Source organism: Crocuta crocuta, unplaced genomic scaffold, assembly GCF_008692635.1.
Source record: "Crocuta crocuta isolate KB4526 unplaced genomic scaffold, BGI_CrCroc_1.0 scaffold11, whole genome shotgun sequence".
Lineage (NCBI taxonomy): Eukaryota > Metazoa > Chordata > Mammalia > Carnivora > Hyaenidae > Crocuta > Crocuta crocuta.
Window position 1 is genome coordinate 8,249,682 of NW_027528624.1, and position 14,381 is coordinate 8,264,062.

General features: G+C 37.1%; 1 protein-coding gene across 5 annotated transcripts in view; it reads left to right on the forward strand.

Annotated features, from left to right (window-relative positions):
- QKI (QKI, KH domain containing RNA binding) overlaps positions 1-14,381 on the forward strand; it is a 157,216-nt gene that overhangs the window by 57,183 nt on the left and 85,652 nt on the right. For all 5 annotated transcript variants that reach the window (XM_077755157.1, XM_077755158.1, XM_077755159.1 and 2 more), the window contains exon 3: positions 13,737-13,853. In XM_077755157.1, the coding sequence (XP_077611283.1) occupies positions 13,737-13,853 (117 nt within the window). The remainder of the gene's footprint in view (positions 1-13,736; positions 13,854-14,381) is intronic.

Genomic DNA, 14,381 nt, shown 5'->3' on the forward strand with positions numbered 1-14,381 from the left:
AAAAAAAAAAAAAAAAAGCAGCTGACTTTAAGAGCGGAACTAGTAATTTTCAAATAGTGTATGAGGTGATAATATTTATGCCGCAAAACTTAAAAAATCAGTGTCAGAGAGCCTTAGATAGTATCCATCATCCATGGTCAGAACTATATATTTAATCTAGACTCATCTTCAGGGTTTGAAGTGACACTTGTAAGCTTAGTTTTGACTCAAATAATCATATTCCTCTCTTTCTCTCTTTTTTTAAAATTATACATATTTTTCATTGAAATAACATGGGTCAAGTAATAATCACATAAAGATTTTCATTCAGATAAAAGGTTCAGTTAAGGTAAAAAGGATGTATATATGATGATTATTAAAGCTGTAATCCCAATCCGTAAAAGATAGGTGAAGATATTGGAAAGGCAAGGTGTGATTATGTAACATTAGTATAGTGATGGCATATGTAAGGATGTAAGGATGTTTAGGATATAAGTGGAGAGGAAATGATAAAAACACAATTGGACTCCAAAAGTAAACTTGAATCTGAAGAGAGTTTTTGTAAGCTTCATAACCAAACATTTTGAATGATGAACAGGGATGAGAAAACTAAACATGAGTTTCTGGTGTGATTAGGGTATATACTTTAAGGTCTTTAGAAGATGGGCATTCTACTAATTGTCAAAATTCTATATTTAATCTAGATGTTATGGGATTAGGACTACTTTTGTTACCTCTCACGAATTAAATCTTGATGATAATGGTAACTGTCTTTCAAAAGCACTTCGAGGATTAAGTGACTTCCTGCATGTAAAGGGCTAAGCATAGAAACACTCTCACACCAGAGCACTCAGAATAAAACCTACCTCCGCGTACTCAACACCTGAGAAATGTTGAGTGGCATAGTCATTGCACTCATGTTAACTTCCATATTGAAATGGAAGGTGGAAATAAAATTTGTTTGGTTTCTGTGACATCACTGATTTTGTTATTTGGACTTTATCCTGAAATCTCAGGATTATTTTTCTAGAAGCTAAAGAACAAGTGCTTTGGAAAAACAAACACTACTTAACCAGTTAAAATAAAAATATGAAGGCAATGAAAGCGAACAAGACAGTATTTTTGACAGTGCAAAGTCCAAAGTCTTTTACACAAGGCCCTTTTAAAACTTCCCTATTTTTTTTTTTAAATGACTGAGATTTTGATATGTCCAGGCTATATGGTTTTTTTTTTTAACATTTTTTAATGTTTTATTTATTTCTAGGAGAGAGAGAGAGAGAGACAGCGCGAGCAGGGGAGGGTCAGAGAGAGAGAGGGAGTCACAGACTGAAACAGGCTCCAGGCTCTGAGCTGGCAGTCAGCACAGAGCCCGACACGGGGCCTGAACCCACGAACCGCGAGATCATGACCTAAGCAAAAGTCGGACGCTTAACTGACTAAGCCACCCAGGCGCCTCCCCCCAACTACTTTTTAAACCTTTATTTTTGCTGTTACCCTTATGTTTAGATGCAGAAATCACTGTTCTATAAAAAATGGCAGGTACTTTTAATTTTTCTTCCCCGTATGCCTTTCTCTTTTTCCTTCCTTCCCACAAAGCACGCCAAATTCTCCTCAACACGTACTGTTGAGCTCACATGTTCTTATGTGGTTTTGTGTTCTGATTCCTAGTGACAATTGTCATCCTCTGCAAAGTGAGGACTTTTATCAGAGCACTGTGCAACCCCCCTCCCCCCCCGCACTTATCACATGGTGCATAGTGTCAGTACAGGTGTCTTGCAGATCATCTCATGAAGTCAGGGATAATACTTGGTCCTTTTTTTTTTTTTTTTAAATCCACAGTGCCTCTTGAAAGTCTACAGCACATATAAACAGGCTAATATTTATTCAGATTGTTGGATAATTCAATTAAAAGTGTTCACAGAAGTCATATAGTGGTTTTTTCATTCTCATGGTAAAAAATTACTAAATAAGATATTTGCACCTCAGGAACTCTTAACATAGTTGAGAAATTTCTCAAATTTTATTTTAATTGGTTAAATAATGGCTTTGGAAGCATTTGTTCTTTAGCTTCTAGAAAAATAATCATCTCTCTTACCTGAGTTTGTTTTGAGTGCCATGAGCTTCTTTACCAATTATATCTTATACTCAAAGGATGATGATTTCGTATGATTTAGGATATACACATTTATATGCCACAGTCAGTTTCATATTTTGGTTATTACTGATTACTCTTCCCACCTTTACACCTGCTGGTGTAAATGACTCCTGCGTTGCCTTATGCCGTCAACAGAAGATGTTTATAAAGGTCGAATATATGAAAGGTTTTATAAAAAAGCTTCCTGTAATAATGATTATGTAGCATAAGGAGACTTAATTACTTATCTAGGATAAATATGAAGGTTAAGACATTTATCTTCAAAAAGCACAAGAGATTTTGATATATTCAGCCTGTTTTTGGTTTTTGATGTGAGTGTGTATATGTTTTACACAGTGCTGTCGTTAATTTTAGACGAACTTTTGTTATCTCTGACCAGTACCTTTGGTTTGAATTGATGAATGAATGTAGTTCTGACATGCATGTTGGTTGGTTTTTCATTTGCATTCATGAGTATATGAATATGAAAATTGAAAAGATACGTTGAAACTTCATTTATTCGTAAATGACAAGAGCAACTTCTTTGCTGAATTGGATAATGGGTTTTGAACACTGGAAGAACATTGTGCTGTTCACAGTGAATGACTAGAGACACAGCACACTTTTGATTTAATCTGTATTATTAATATTTTCTCCTTACCTGTGATAAGTCTAGGGCCAATCTGTAGGACAATAAATCAAACAAAATCTCATTCTGTTATTTAAAATAAAACCAGTGGTGTTACCAAATAACCATGACTTTTCTTTCATTTTAACACACTTGGATGAGATAGGCTCACTAGTGTTGGCTGCATTAGAGTTGGTACATTTTTTTGTTATTTGCTAAGTGAAAGATTTCAACAAATACACATTTGCATGTGTGTTTTACGCCTACTTTGTCACATAAGAGATATAATGTAAGGTTGCAATGTGTCTAAAATAAAATCACCTTGTAAGTACCAGACACAATATTTTAAAACAGATTATCAATCTGTTGTGCCAAAAAACAAAAAAATCTGAAGAAGTGCATGTTCTTTTTTTAAATGGTTTTTACAAAATTTTAAGCAGAAATTACTCTAACAGCTCCTAGAAGTGTTTCACTGAAATGCTTTTGGAAAGCCATGTTTTATTAGTTATCTGTTTTGATAGTGTGTCACAGAAGGTTTTTATCTTTAATTGTAGCTTTCTTAAAAGGTTAATGTAAAGATTTGCCATAATACTTTATTTTGTCATCACAAAAAATCCATCATTTCTATTTAAAATGAAGTGAGGAGCAACTAATAGCATTAGACATGATTGTTTGTAACCTCTACTTTAGAAATTAACATGCCATTTAGCAGAAATAGAACTGGTGAGTCACAGAGAAGGTCTGTACTTAAAACAGTGGGGTTAATGAATGTCTTTTTTTTCCCCCTTCTTTCTTTCCCAGTCTTGGCCTTTAAAGTTGCAGTTAACTCAGGCTGTTTGAAATGATTTCCTTTGAATGTGTTGTGACATTGTTTTAATTGAATGAAGCTGCAGAACTAGCATGATAAATCAACACAGAATGAATTTTAATGCAAGGCAAACGATATTAACTTGGAAATTGGTTGCAGTAGACAAAGCAGCTGCTATGATTAATTTTTTTTTATTCTCTACTTACAGCATTTTGAGAAGGATGACCTTGACAGTTTCAATTGTATTAGAATCCCAGTAGTATGCACTTTAACACACTTGAGCTGTTGTTTCTTGAGTCTTGGGCAGTAGAGATTGGATCATTTTTAAGGTTAGGAAGATTTTGTTTTGGAGGTATGTTGGTTTTGACTGGTTTTAAACATTTTTTTTTTACTTAGATGATAATTGTACTGCTTTGTTGTGGTAGAAGTAGGTATAATCTTAACACTATGGTTCAGCCAGAAAAAGTGGAACGAATAGGAGAATAGGATGTGCCGAAAAGGGTCTTGTAAATGTTTGTGTTGTACAAAGTGCATGCCAAGCAGTTTGACAAAGGACACATATCAAAAATAATTACGTATTCCTTATTTGAAGTGCTAAATTACTCCTGTTTACAGTGAGTAATTTTTCTAGATATTCTTTTCCATAGTGTGTCTAGAATATGAGTTGCCTTGGAAAAGGATCTGTGTAGAGCACAACCATTAATGAGGGAGAGAAGAGCTGGTAAGACCAGCTATTTTAAAAAGCACTCAAGGTAACAAATAGAAAGTAACAGCATTTTCACAGATTTCATGAGAGTGGGGAGTTTCTTTTCATCGTCCTCCTCTTCCTTCTTTTTCTTAAACCCTAGTATTTTTTACTCTTAACCACATAGCAGACCTCGAATAAATATTTCATTGAGTTGAATTTGAAAATGAAAGCCTATTTTCTCTTGTACTGAAAATACCCGAACTAAACAAAATGTGAGAGTGTGGGATGTGGAGATTGTCTCTGATCAGGTTGTTTTGAAGGGCTGAGTGGGGGTGGTGAAGTTTTATACACTGTCACTATGTAAAAAGTTGAGTTAGGAAGTGGCAGATCAGTAGGAAGAATGAACGTAGGGCCAGGCCTGTAGATAGACTTTTTTGTGGTATGTGTCTTATTTCTCTTCCTCAGACCCCCATACTGCCTGAAATTACGTTAGTTCTAGATCTCTTTAGAATAAAAAGGAACATCTTTAACAGTGCCGTAAACTTCTCAGTATGTAAGGGCTAACAGGGTAATTCAGAGCAGCTAGTAAATTTGGAGCTAGTAATTCATAGCATTTCCAGTAAAACAGAAAGAACATAGTACAAAAAAAATAAAAAACATTTGCTTGAACACATCAGAATCCCAGCGAGATTGAGGACAGATGATTAAGGATATAAGCCTGGCTTTTAGGGACTCCTTTCACTGAGTATGTTTTCAGAGTCTGGAGGAGACACTGAGAGGCTGAACTCTGGGGGACAGAATTTGGAATCTGTAATCTATCTATGTGACTCCTCCATGTCCTCAGTTTTTGCTTGGAGAAGAGGGATGCTGATGGGTATGTATTCTAGGAGTAAAAGTGAACCAGAATTTTCTAAGTTCTCACAGACAATGCATGTCAGCATCAAATTGTTTTAAGAAGTGATCTTGGATTTTGCTAGTAACAGCAGGTGATGTATACCCCTTCTGGTAGCCCTTCTGGAAGAAGGTAACACCATTTTAGGCCTTAGGTTATTTCTGTGAGCTGTTTAGTAAGTACAGTGTCTGGCATACACTAGAAGATAACCCAAATTACAAGAAGGTAAGATGGCATTAACAAAAATATGAAGAAAAAAGAAAATGATGAAAACAAATCCACAGGGACTCTAGGTATTAGAATTGTCAAACCTAGACTTTATAAGAGCTATGCTTAGCATGTGGAAGGAGACAGAGGACAAGTTAGAGAAAATGGCAGAGAAATGGGAATTTAAAAGAAAAATTAAACTGAAAAAAATAACTGGAATTAAACAGGTTTCCCAGAAGATTAGAAGCATTTGAAGATAGAATTAGTGAATTTGGAAGGTAGCTCAGAAGAAAATACTCAGCATGAAGAGGCAGAGAGATAGACAAACAGTGATAAATGAAAGAAAACCAGTGAGAAGGTCTAATGTATATAATTGGGTTTTAGAAGAGAACAGCATAGAAGCAGTGTTTGATAGGAGTGTGGCTTCAAACTTTCAGATCAAAGCAATAAAGTCACAGATATATGAAACTGCACTGTAAAACAAAAACCATTCCTAGGCATGTTGTAGTAAAACTTCAGAAAACTACTGTTGAAGAAATTGTAAAAAATGTTTATTTCTGAGAGAGAAAGAGAGAGACAGCGTGAGCAGGGGAGGGTCAGAGAGACAGGGAGACACAGAATCTGAACAGGCTCCAGGCTCTGAGCTGTCAGCACAGAGCCCGACGCGGGGCTTGAACTCACGAAACATGAGATCATGACATGAGCCGAAGTCAGACGCCCAACCGACTGAGCCACCCAGGCGCCCCAGTATACATAAAGTTTGAAAAACAGCTAATGGCATATAAAGTAGATTGGAATACATGAAGTTACATAGGCCGGGATCCTTGCATCATATAGGAAAGGGGTGAAAGTACAAAGTAACATTAGTGTCTGATAATTCAGTGATGCATGTTTAGGATAAACAAGCGTGTAACTCTGAGGCTCATAGAAAGGAAAAACAAAGTGAGAAAACGTGAGTATTTGCATCTGTGTCCCTACCCAGCCCCGGCCCACCCTGTAAAAGAGCTTGTGCACGGAGGGAGCACTTAGTACGATGGTAGGTATAAATCACATACTGTAAATGGGCTAAGTGTTAGTAAAAATCCAAAGATTACAAGATTAGGTGAAGAAACAGACTCATTTAGATATTTTTCATGAAGAAGTCCTGTGTAATATAAGGATAACAAAAGGCTGAAAGTAATCAGATCAAGAAAGATACACTATGAAAAACTAAACAACGAGAAATGTTTACCTCTATGAATATCAGGCTTAATGGCAGACATTATTACTAGAGATAGAGGGCCACTTCGTAATGACGAAAGGCTATAATAATTTAAAATTTGTATGTCAAAATAACACAGCCTCTAAACATACAAAACCAAAATAGACAGACCTACAAGGAGCAATATAGACAAAAAGTTAATCATGGAGGAATGTCTGTTGTTGTTGTTGTTGTTTTTTTAATTGAGCACCCATGGAATATTTAGAAAAATTGACCATATGCTACTCTGAAAAGTCTGAACAAATGATGCAAGACTGATATTCTGCACAGAATGTTTTCTGATTGTCATGTAGAAGTTAGAAATCAGTAACAGATAATTAGGAAATCTCATGTTTGAGATGAGAAAAACATTTAAAAATTCAATAGCTATTAAATTATTTGATCTGAATAATAATGGAAATACTGCATATCAAAACTTTAGGTTGCGGCTAAAGCCAGTTTAGAGGAATACTTGAAAGCTTTGAAAGTATATTTATGTTAGGAACGAAGAAGGTGCAGTAAGCCAAGCATCTATTTTGGAAAGCTGAGAAAACATAGCAGATTAAACTCAAAGGAAGTAGAAGGAAGGAGATAATAAAACTAAGAGTAGAAATCAATTAAATACAAGGAACCACAAAAGGAAGAGAACCATCGTATCAGATGGCTCTTGTGGCATTAAAATAAACCACCCAACAACTTATGTTAAAACACCTGCCATTTATTTGGCTCCTCCTCCTCTTCTGCAGGCTGGACCTTGAGGTTGGGTTCAGCAAAGTAGTTCTGGCCTGCATCTGCAGTCCCCTGCAGGTCGGCTAGGCAGCTCTGCTGCTACGAGGTGTCTGGCTGTGGGCTGGGAGGGACAGTGATGGCGACGGGGTCACTTGTCTTTCATTCTCCTTCTCTGGTAGGTTAGTCTGAGGTGGTTTACATGGGATGAGAGCACCTAAGACGGATGGAGGTTTTTAACATGAATGTCATTCTTTCCACTTTGTTGTATTGGAAAAGCAAGTCACAGTGCTAGCCCAGAGTGGAGGGGTGGGACGAACTACGAGTTTAAACTGCAGATGGCATAGGTATCTTTAGAGTTTAAAGGTTAATTGTGGCCATTCAAAAAATAGATATTTCTTTATGTTTTTTTGGAGAGCACAAATGGGGGAGGGGCAGAGAGAGGAGGACAGAGGATCTGAAGTGGGCTCTGCACCGACAGCCTGTGGTGGGGCTCGAACTCATAAACTGCGAGGTCATGACCTGAGCCCAAGTCGGGCACTCAACTGACTGAGCCACCCAGGTGCCCCTGTGACTATTGTTTTTTACGTCAATCTACCCCAATCAGTGAAAGCAAAAATAAATTGTTTGGAAAGATTGGGAGATTGGTAAAAAGGAAGACATAGATAACCAGTTAGGAATGAAAGGCGAGCAGTAGATCCTGTAGGTACTGAGAAGAAAATTGGACAGAAGCTTTACAGCAGTAAATTCGAAAGTTTAAACAACATGGGCATATTTTTAGGTAAATACAAGTTACCAGAATTGACATGAAAATCTGAATGAATTCAATCCATAATTTAAAACCTTGCACAGAGAAAAACCCTAGGCCCAGGTTGTTTCACCGCTGATTTAGTATTTGAGGGGTGAATCACCTGTCTTCTACAAGCCTACCAGAGAGTAGAAACAGAGGAAATAGGAATACATCTCAACAGTTTCTGAGGCCAGAATAACCTTGATGCCAAAACCCAAGAAGTATATTATGAGAAGGGAATATTAAATGCCAATTCCATTTATGAATGTAAATTTTAAAATGTCATCAGAGTACTAGCAGAATGAACCTACCAACTTATGCAAAGGATAATGCATCGAGATCAACTTGAGTTTATTTTAAGCATGTAAGGTCATTTAACATTTGATAATTGATTGTAATCCACTTCACTAACGGAATTGAAGAGAAATATTAGGGTTGTCTCAATGGATGGTAAAGAAATGTGGTAAATTTAAACATCCACTTATGATTAAATAAAAAAAAAACTTCATGGGGCGCGTGGGTGGCTCAGTGGTTTGAACATTTGACTCTTTATTTTGGCTCAGGTTATGATCTCATGGTTTGTGGGATGGAGCCCCACATCAGACTCTGTTTTGAGCATGGAGCTGCTTAAGATTCTCCTTGTCTATCTTTCTTTCCATCCCACTCTCCTCTGTCCCCCTTTCCCCCCACTTTTCTCTCTTCTCAAAATAAAAAAACAAACAAAAAAAAACCCCAGCAAACTACGGAATAGAGGGAAGTTTTCTTAATCTGGTAAAATATATCTACAAAAAGTCTGCAGATTTCTTCAGACTTTAGGGTGAGCCATTGAAAACTTTAATTTCGAAATCTGGAATAAGAGGATGATTGACTCTTTGACTTTGAACTCAGGTTGTATTGGGCAGTGCCATATGGCTGGAGACGGTATATAGCAGTCATTGTTTGCAAATGATAGGTTTGTTTATCTAAAGAATCCAAAAGTACCTACAGAAAAATTATGAGAATTGATAAAATAAAAAGCTGCTAGATGTAAGATTTAATATAGAAAAATCAATTATGTGTTCACATTGCAAGAAACAAAAATGAAAAAATATATACAGTAGCAAAATTGAACTTCCAAATATCTAGGAATAAGTCTGATAAAAATGAGTAAAGTCACAGTAAAAAAGCCTTAGATTCTTGAGAGAAATTAAAGAAGACTTGACCAAATGAAGAAATTATAACATGCTCATGGCTTTGACGTCTTTATTATAATATCTCAAAATTACTGTCTGTATAATTCTAGAAATTGACCAACTGGTTTTAAAATCTGTACGGAAACACAAAGGGCAATAGCTGAGATACTCTTAGGAGCAAAGTGCACTGTACTGCATATTAAGATTTATTATAAAGTTACAATAAATAATACAGTGCATTTTAATACAGTGTGATTGTTTTTTTCTTTTTTGGAAGTAGGCTCCACACCAAGCATGGAGTCCAATGCAGGCCTTGAATTCATAACTCTGAGACCGTAGCTGAGGTCATAACTGGGTCACCTAAGCGCCCCAATACAGTGGATAGTAAAGCAGGGATAAACAATAGATTAATAAAATAGAGAACTCAGAAACAGACCCAAGTATATATAGATTTGTTTATGACAATAATGGTGCTGTAGAGTAATTGGAAAGGATAGTCTTTTCAATAAAATGTGGTAGGACAATTGGGTGTCCATGTGAGGGAAAGAGAAGAAGCTGTACCATCACAGACATTAATTCCTGGTACACTGGGGAATAACTGTGAAAGAACAATAAAGCTTCTAAATGTTAATACAGAAAGATATTTTGATGATCTTAGGATGGGGAGAGACCTCACTAACCCTGAAGAGAAGAGTGATCACTTGAGCTACATGAAAATTAATTCAATCCAACTAAATTTAGTTACACAACACCATTAAAGAAAGAGGAGGCAAGCCACAGGATGGGAAAAAGTATTTGCTGTAAATGTAACCACAAAGTAGAAATCAATTCATAAAATGAAAAAACAAAATAGAAAAATAGTCTAGAAACTTCAAGTGCACTTCAAAAAAAGTATAGCTCTGAATGGCCAATAAACATGAAAAAAATGATAAACTTTCTTAGTTATCAGGAGAATGCTAATTCATATACTCAGCAAGTGCACCAGAATGGTTAAAATAACAAATAGGGATAATAAGTGCTAGAGAGGAGATGGATCCAAACAGATTCTTATTCCCTTCTTTTGGGAATGTGAATGTGTACAGTCCTTTTAGAAAATGATTTAGGACTGTGTATTAAAGGAGTTCTTTCTGGGTTTTCTTTGCCAGCAGTCTTTTCCCTCAAGGAGCGCTCCCTTGTCCTGTTTGTTTATTTGGTGCCATCTCTTTCTTTCATTTTCTGAAGTCTTTTGTGAACCTGCTTTGTCTATTCTTAATTTAAGTATGAAGCGCTGAACATTTGAATTGGGAACTTACATGTTCATGAACTGGGCTCGACTGCAAGCCTCAGTGTGATGTGATCACCTGAAGTGTCAGCCTTCAGGAAGGCAGCCAGATGCTGTTTTTGGAGACAGGACTCAAGCCTGTTCCCGGCAAGTCAGATCCCTGATCCCTGCTTGTTGTTGTTTTGCTCATCATCTCCACCTTCTTGTTGTGGTTTTCTGCAGAACTCATTGAGTGTTGAGTTTCTCTGGAGTTGTGTAAGGCAGATTTGTGATGGATCATTTCCCCTCCTGTGGACATTCTAAGCTGGATATTGGATTGAGGGCCTGAGGTTTCCAAAAGTGAATTTGTAGTGGACTTGGTAGGCTATTAGTTGTCCACTCTGTGCCAGACCTTGTATTGAACCTCTTAGATGTATTGTGTTGCACACACATGTACTGCTCAGTGCAGCTCTGCCAGATAGTGTCCTCTCCATTATATAATTGAGGCTTATTTGATGTGACTTTCAAATTCCTAATTATTATTGAGTATTGTGGCTTGATACCTGTTGGGATCTATGTGCTTTCAGAGTTTTTAAAACACTTTATCATAGTATAGTTCTTGAGTTTATTCAAATTGGAGATGCATTGTGAAAATGGAGGACGGCAGGGGTTGATGTTGACGAAACCGGTAGATAAAATACTATATGCCAAGGAACTAGGCAAGGATAAGGGTTTTATTTCAGTATAAAGGCTAATTTCAGAATTGGGGATCTTGTAGAGCTAGATTAAGTGCTTACGGGGTAAATCTGTGAATCTTAACTTGAGGTGGAAAAAGCTGTATCCAAATGCTCTGATGGAAGGGGGCTTTTTCCCAGCTGTCTTTGCTTTGCATTGCATTTCACCTGGAAGATGTGGTGGTGTTGGGGAGCAGCTTCGTGAGGGAATGTGAAAAGCCGTGGGAACACAGAAGATTGAAGAAGTGCCTTCGTTTCTTAAGGCCTTAGAGCAGTGAATGCTACATAATTACTGTTATGTAATGATGTATTAATAGTAGGATCAAATGCAAGAAAAAAATAGGAAGCTGTAAACATAAGAATTGGTACTTATTTGAATCAGTAAATAAAAACCACCATGGGTTTTTGTGTAATTGAGGATACTCAGTTTTTGTCTTTTGTGCAGTTGACATGTGAATGAGGAAATTTTACTTTCCTGTATTGAGTCCATCTGTGCTTCCCATTGGCTTTTGTACTAGAAGTTTCTTTTTTTTATTTAGTTATTTTTTTTAATGTTTTTATTTATTTCTAGGAGAGAGAGAGAGGGAGACAGCGTGAGCAGAGGAGGGTCAGAGAGAGAGGGAGTCACAGACTCTGAAACAGTCTCCAGGCTCTGAGCTGGCAGTCAGCACAGAGCCCGACGCGGGGCTCGAACCCACGAACCGCGAGATCATGACCTAAGCGAAAGTCGGACGCTTAACCAACTAAGCCACCCAGGCGCCCCTGTACTAGAAGTTTCTGTTGATGGATGGCAATTATTTATACAGTTATTTTTATCATTGATTCATTAACGCTCCTTGCAAAACTGCTAGTATAAGTTGACGTTAGAAATGAAAAAAAAATGTTACAGACATAAAATTGTGGAAACAATATTATGTTCTCAACACTGAAATACTTAGGGGTGCCAGGGTGACTCAGTCAGTTAAGCATCCAACTTCAGTTCAAGTCATGATCTCCCGCCTCGTGGGTTCGAGGCCCGCATCGGGCTCTCTGCTGACAGCTCAGAGCCTGGAGCCTACTTTGGATTCTGTGTCTCCATCTCTCTCTGCACCATCCCCTCTGGCGCTCATGCTCCCTCACACACACTCACTCTCTCTCTCTCTCAAAATAAATAAATAAACATTAACAAAATTAAATTAAAAAAAAAGACTGAAGTAGTACAGGGTGGAATCCAGATTTGGCTGTCAGTGTTATGGCAGCCAACCCACAACTACAGCTCTCTCTAAATAGTTGCTTTGGAGAAAGTGTTATTTTTCTTGTTAGAAAATGAGACCAGAATGTTTCCCGAGAACCTCTGTAAAAAAATGCAGTTACATGTAACATAATGAACAATTCTCTGGATNAAACATTAAAAAAATTAAATTAAAAAAAAAGACTGAAGTAGTACAGGGTGGAATCCAGATTTGGCTGTCAGTGTTATGGCAGCCAACCCACAACTACAGCTCTCTCTAAATAGTTGCTTTGGAGAAAGTGTTATTTTTCTTGTTAGAAAATGAGACCAGAATGTTTCCCGAGAACCTCTGTAAAAAAATGCAGTTACATGTAACATAATGAACAATTCTCTGGATGCTGACATTACAGAACTTTGTAGAAGGCATTGGTATTCTTGGGTGGCATCTAGGATTTTGTCAAACTTTTTACTATACTGTACTCTGGTTTACATTACATGTTGATGAACAGTTTAGTATAGCACCTGTTTACATAGATAGTGTTGTTTGTTCCTAATTTGTAACTTATATTAATACATATGAAACCTCCTTGATGAATAATGATCTCTTGTAATTACACCCTTAAACTGTGTCAGAAATTCATAAGTACTCTTAAGACTTTATTTCATCTTGGTATTGAAAAATATTTAACTTCTGGGGCGCCTGGGTGGCTCAGTCACTTGAGTGTCTGACTTGGGCTCCGGTCATGATCTCATCATGGTTCATGAGTTCGAACCCGCTCAGAGCCTGGAGCCTGCTTCAGATCTTGTTCTCTTTTACTCTCTGCTCCTTCCCTCCTCACGCTGCCTCTCTCTCTCTCTCTCTCTCTCTCTCTCTCTCTCTCTCTCTCTCTCTCNTCTCTCTCTCTCTCTCTCTCTCTCAAAAATAAGTACACTTAAAACAATTTTTTTGTTAAATATTTAACTTGACAAAGTAAAAATGTATTTTATTATTTTTCTTAATTTACTTTATTATTTCTGAGAGAGAGAGCACGGGCAAGCGAGTAAGCATGGGAGGGGCAGAGAGAGAGGGAGACACAGAATCTGCGGCAGGCTTCAGGCTCTGAGCTGTCAGCACAGAACCCGACGCGGGGCTCAAACTCATAAACCATGAGATCATGACCTGAGCCGAAGTCGGATGCTTAACCGACTGAGCCACCCAGGCGCCCCAGTAAAAATGTATTTTAAAATAATTTTAAAAGCTATAAATTCAAGCAAGTGAATAATCTATGGTGACTTTTTTTTTTTCCAGTTTAATTTCGTTGGAAGAATCCTTGGACCTAGAGGACTTACTGCTAAACAGCTTGAAGCAGAAACAGGATGTAAAATAATGGTCCGAGGCAAAGGCTCAATGAGGGATAAAAAGAAGGTAAGTCCATGGGGCAAGTCTTTATGTGAATAGTTTACTTATACTTTGGCATTCTGATAACAAGGTGCCCCGAACTTTTGTACGTAAAGCACTGAATATCATTTCCTATGTTAAACCTTTGAACTTTTTAAAGGTGTTATCATAATTTTTTCTTGTTGATTATCACGAGTTTTCATTGAGCCAACTAAGGTATCTCTCAGGCCATCGTGTTAACTTACTTTGGTATTTACAGTTGAAAAGCTGCCACATTGGAAATTAGTCACACTGTAATATTGTAGATATAAAGATACATCATTAAACTTAAAAAGAATCTAAAATGCTTCCTTTGATGAGATTTAAATGAACGATGAAGTGATCTTCCAGATTACTGGGAGAGCTATGAAGCAGCAAAAGAAAGCTATAAGTAGCTATATGATACTCATTGGTTTTCACTAACATTTTGTGTTGATTTTAGGTTTATTTCACATTTTACGTTAAAGTATATTGTTCCTGTTTTCTGTATTTTTTTCTTCCTTTTCTTTTTCCATT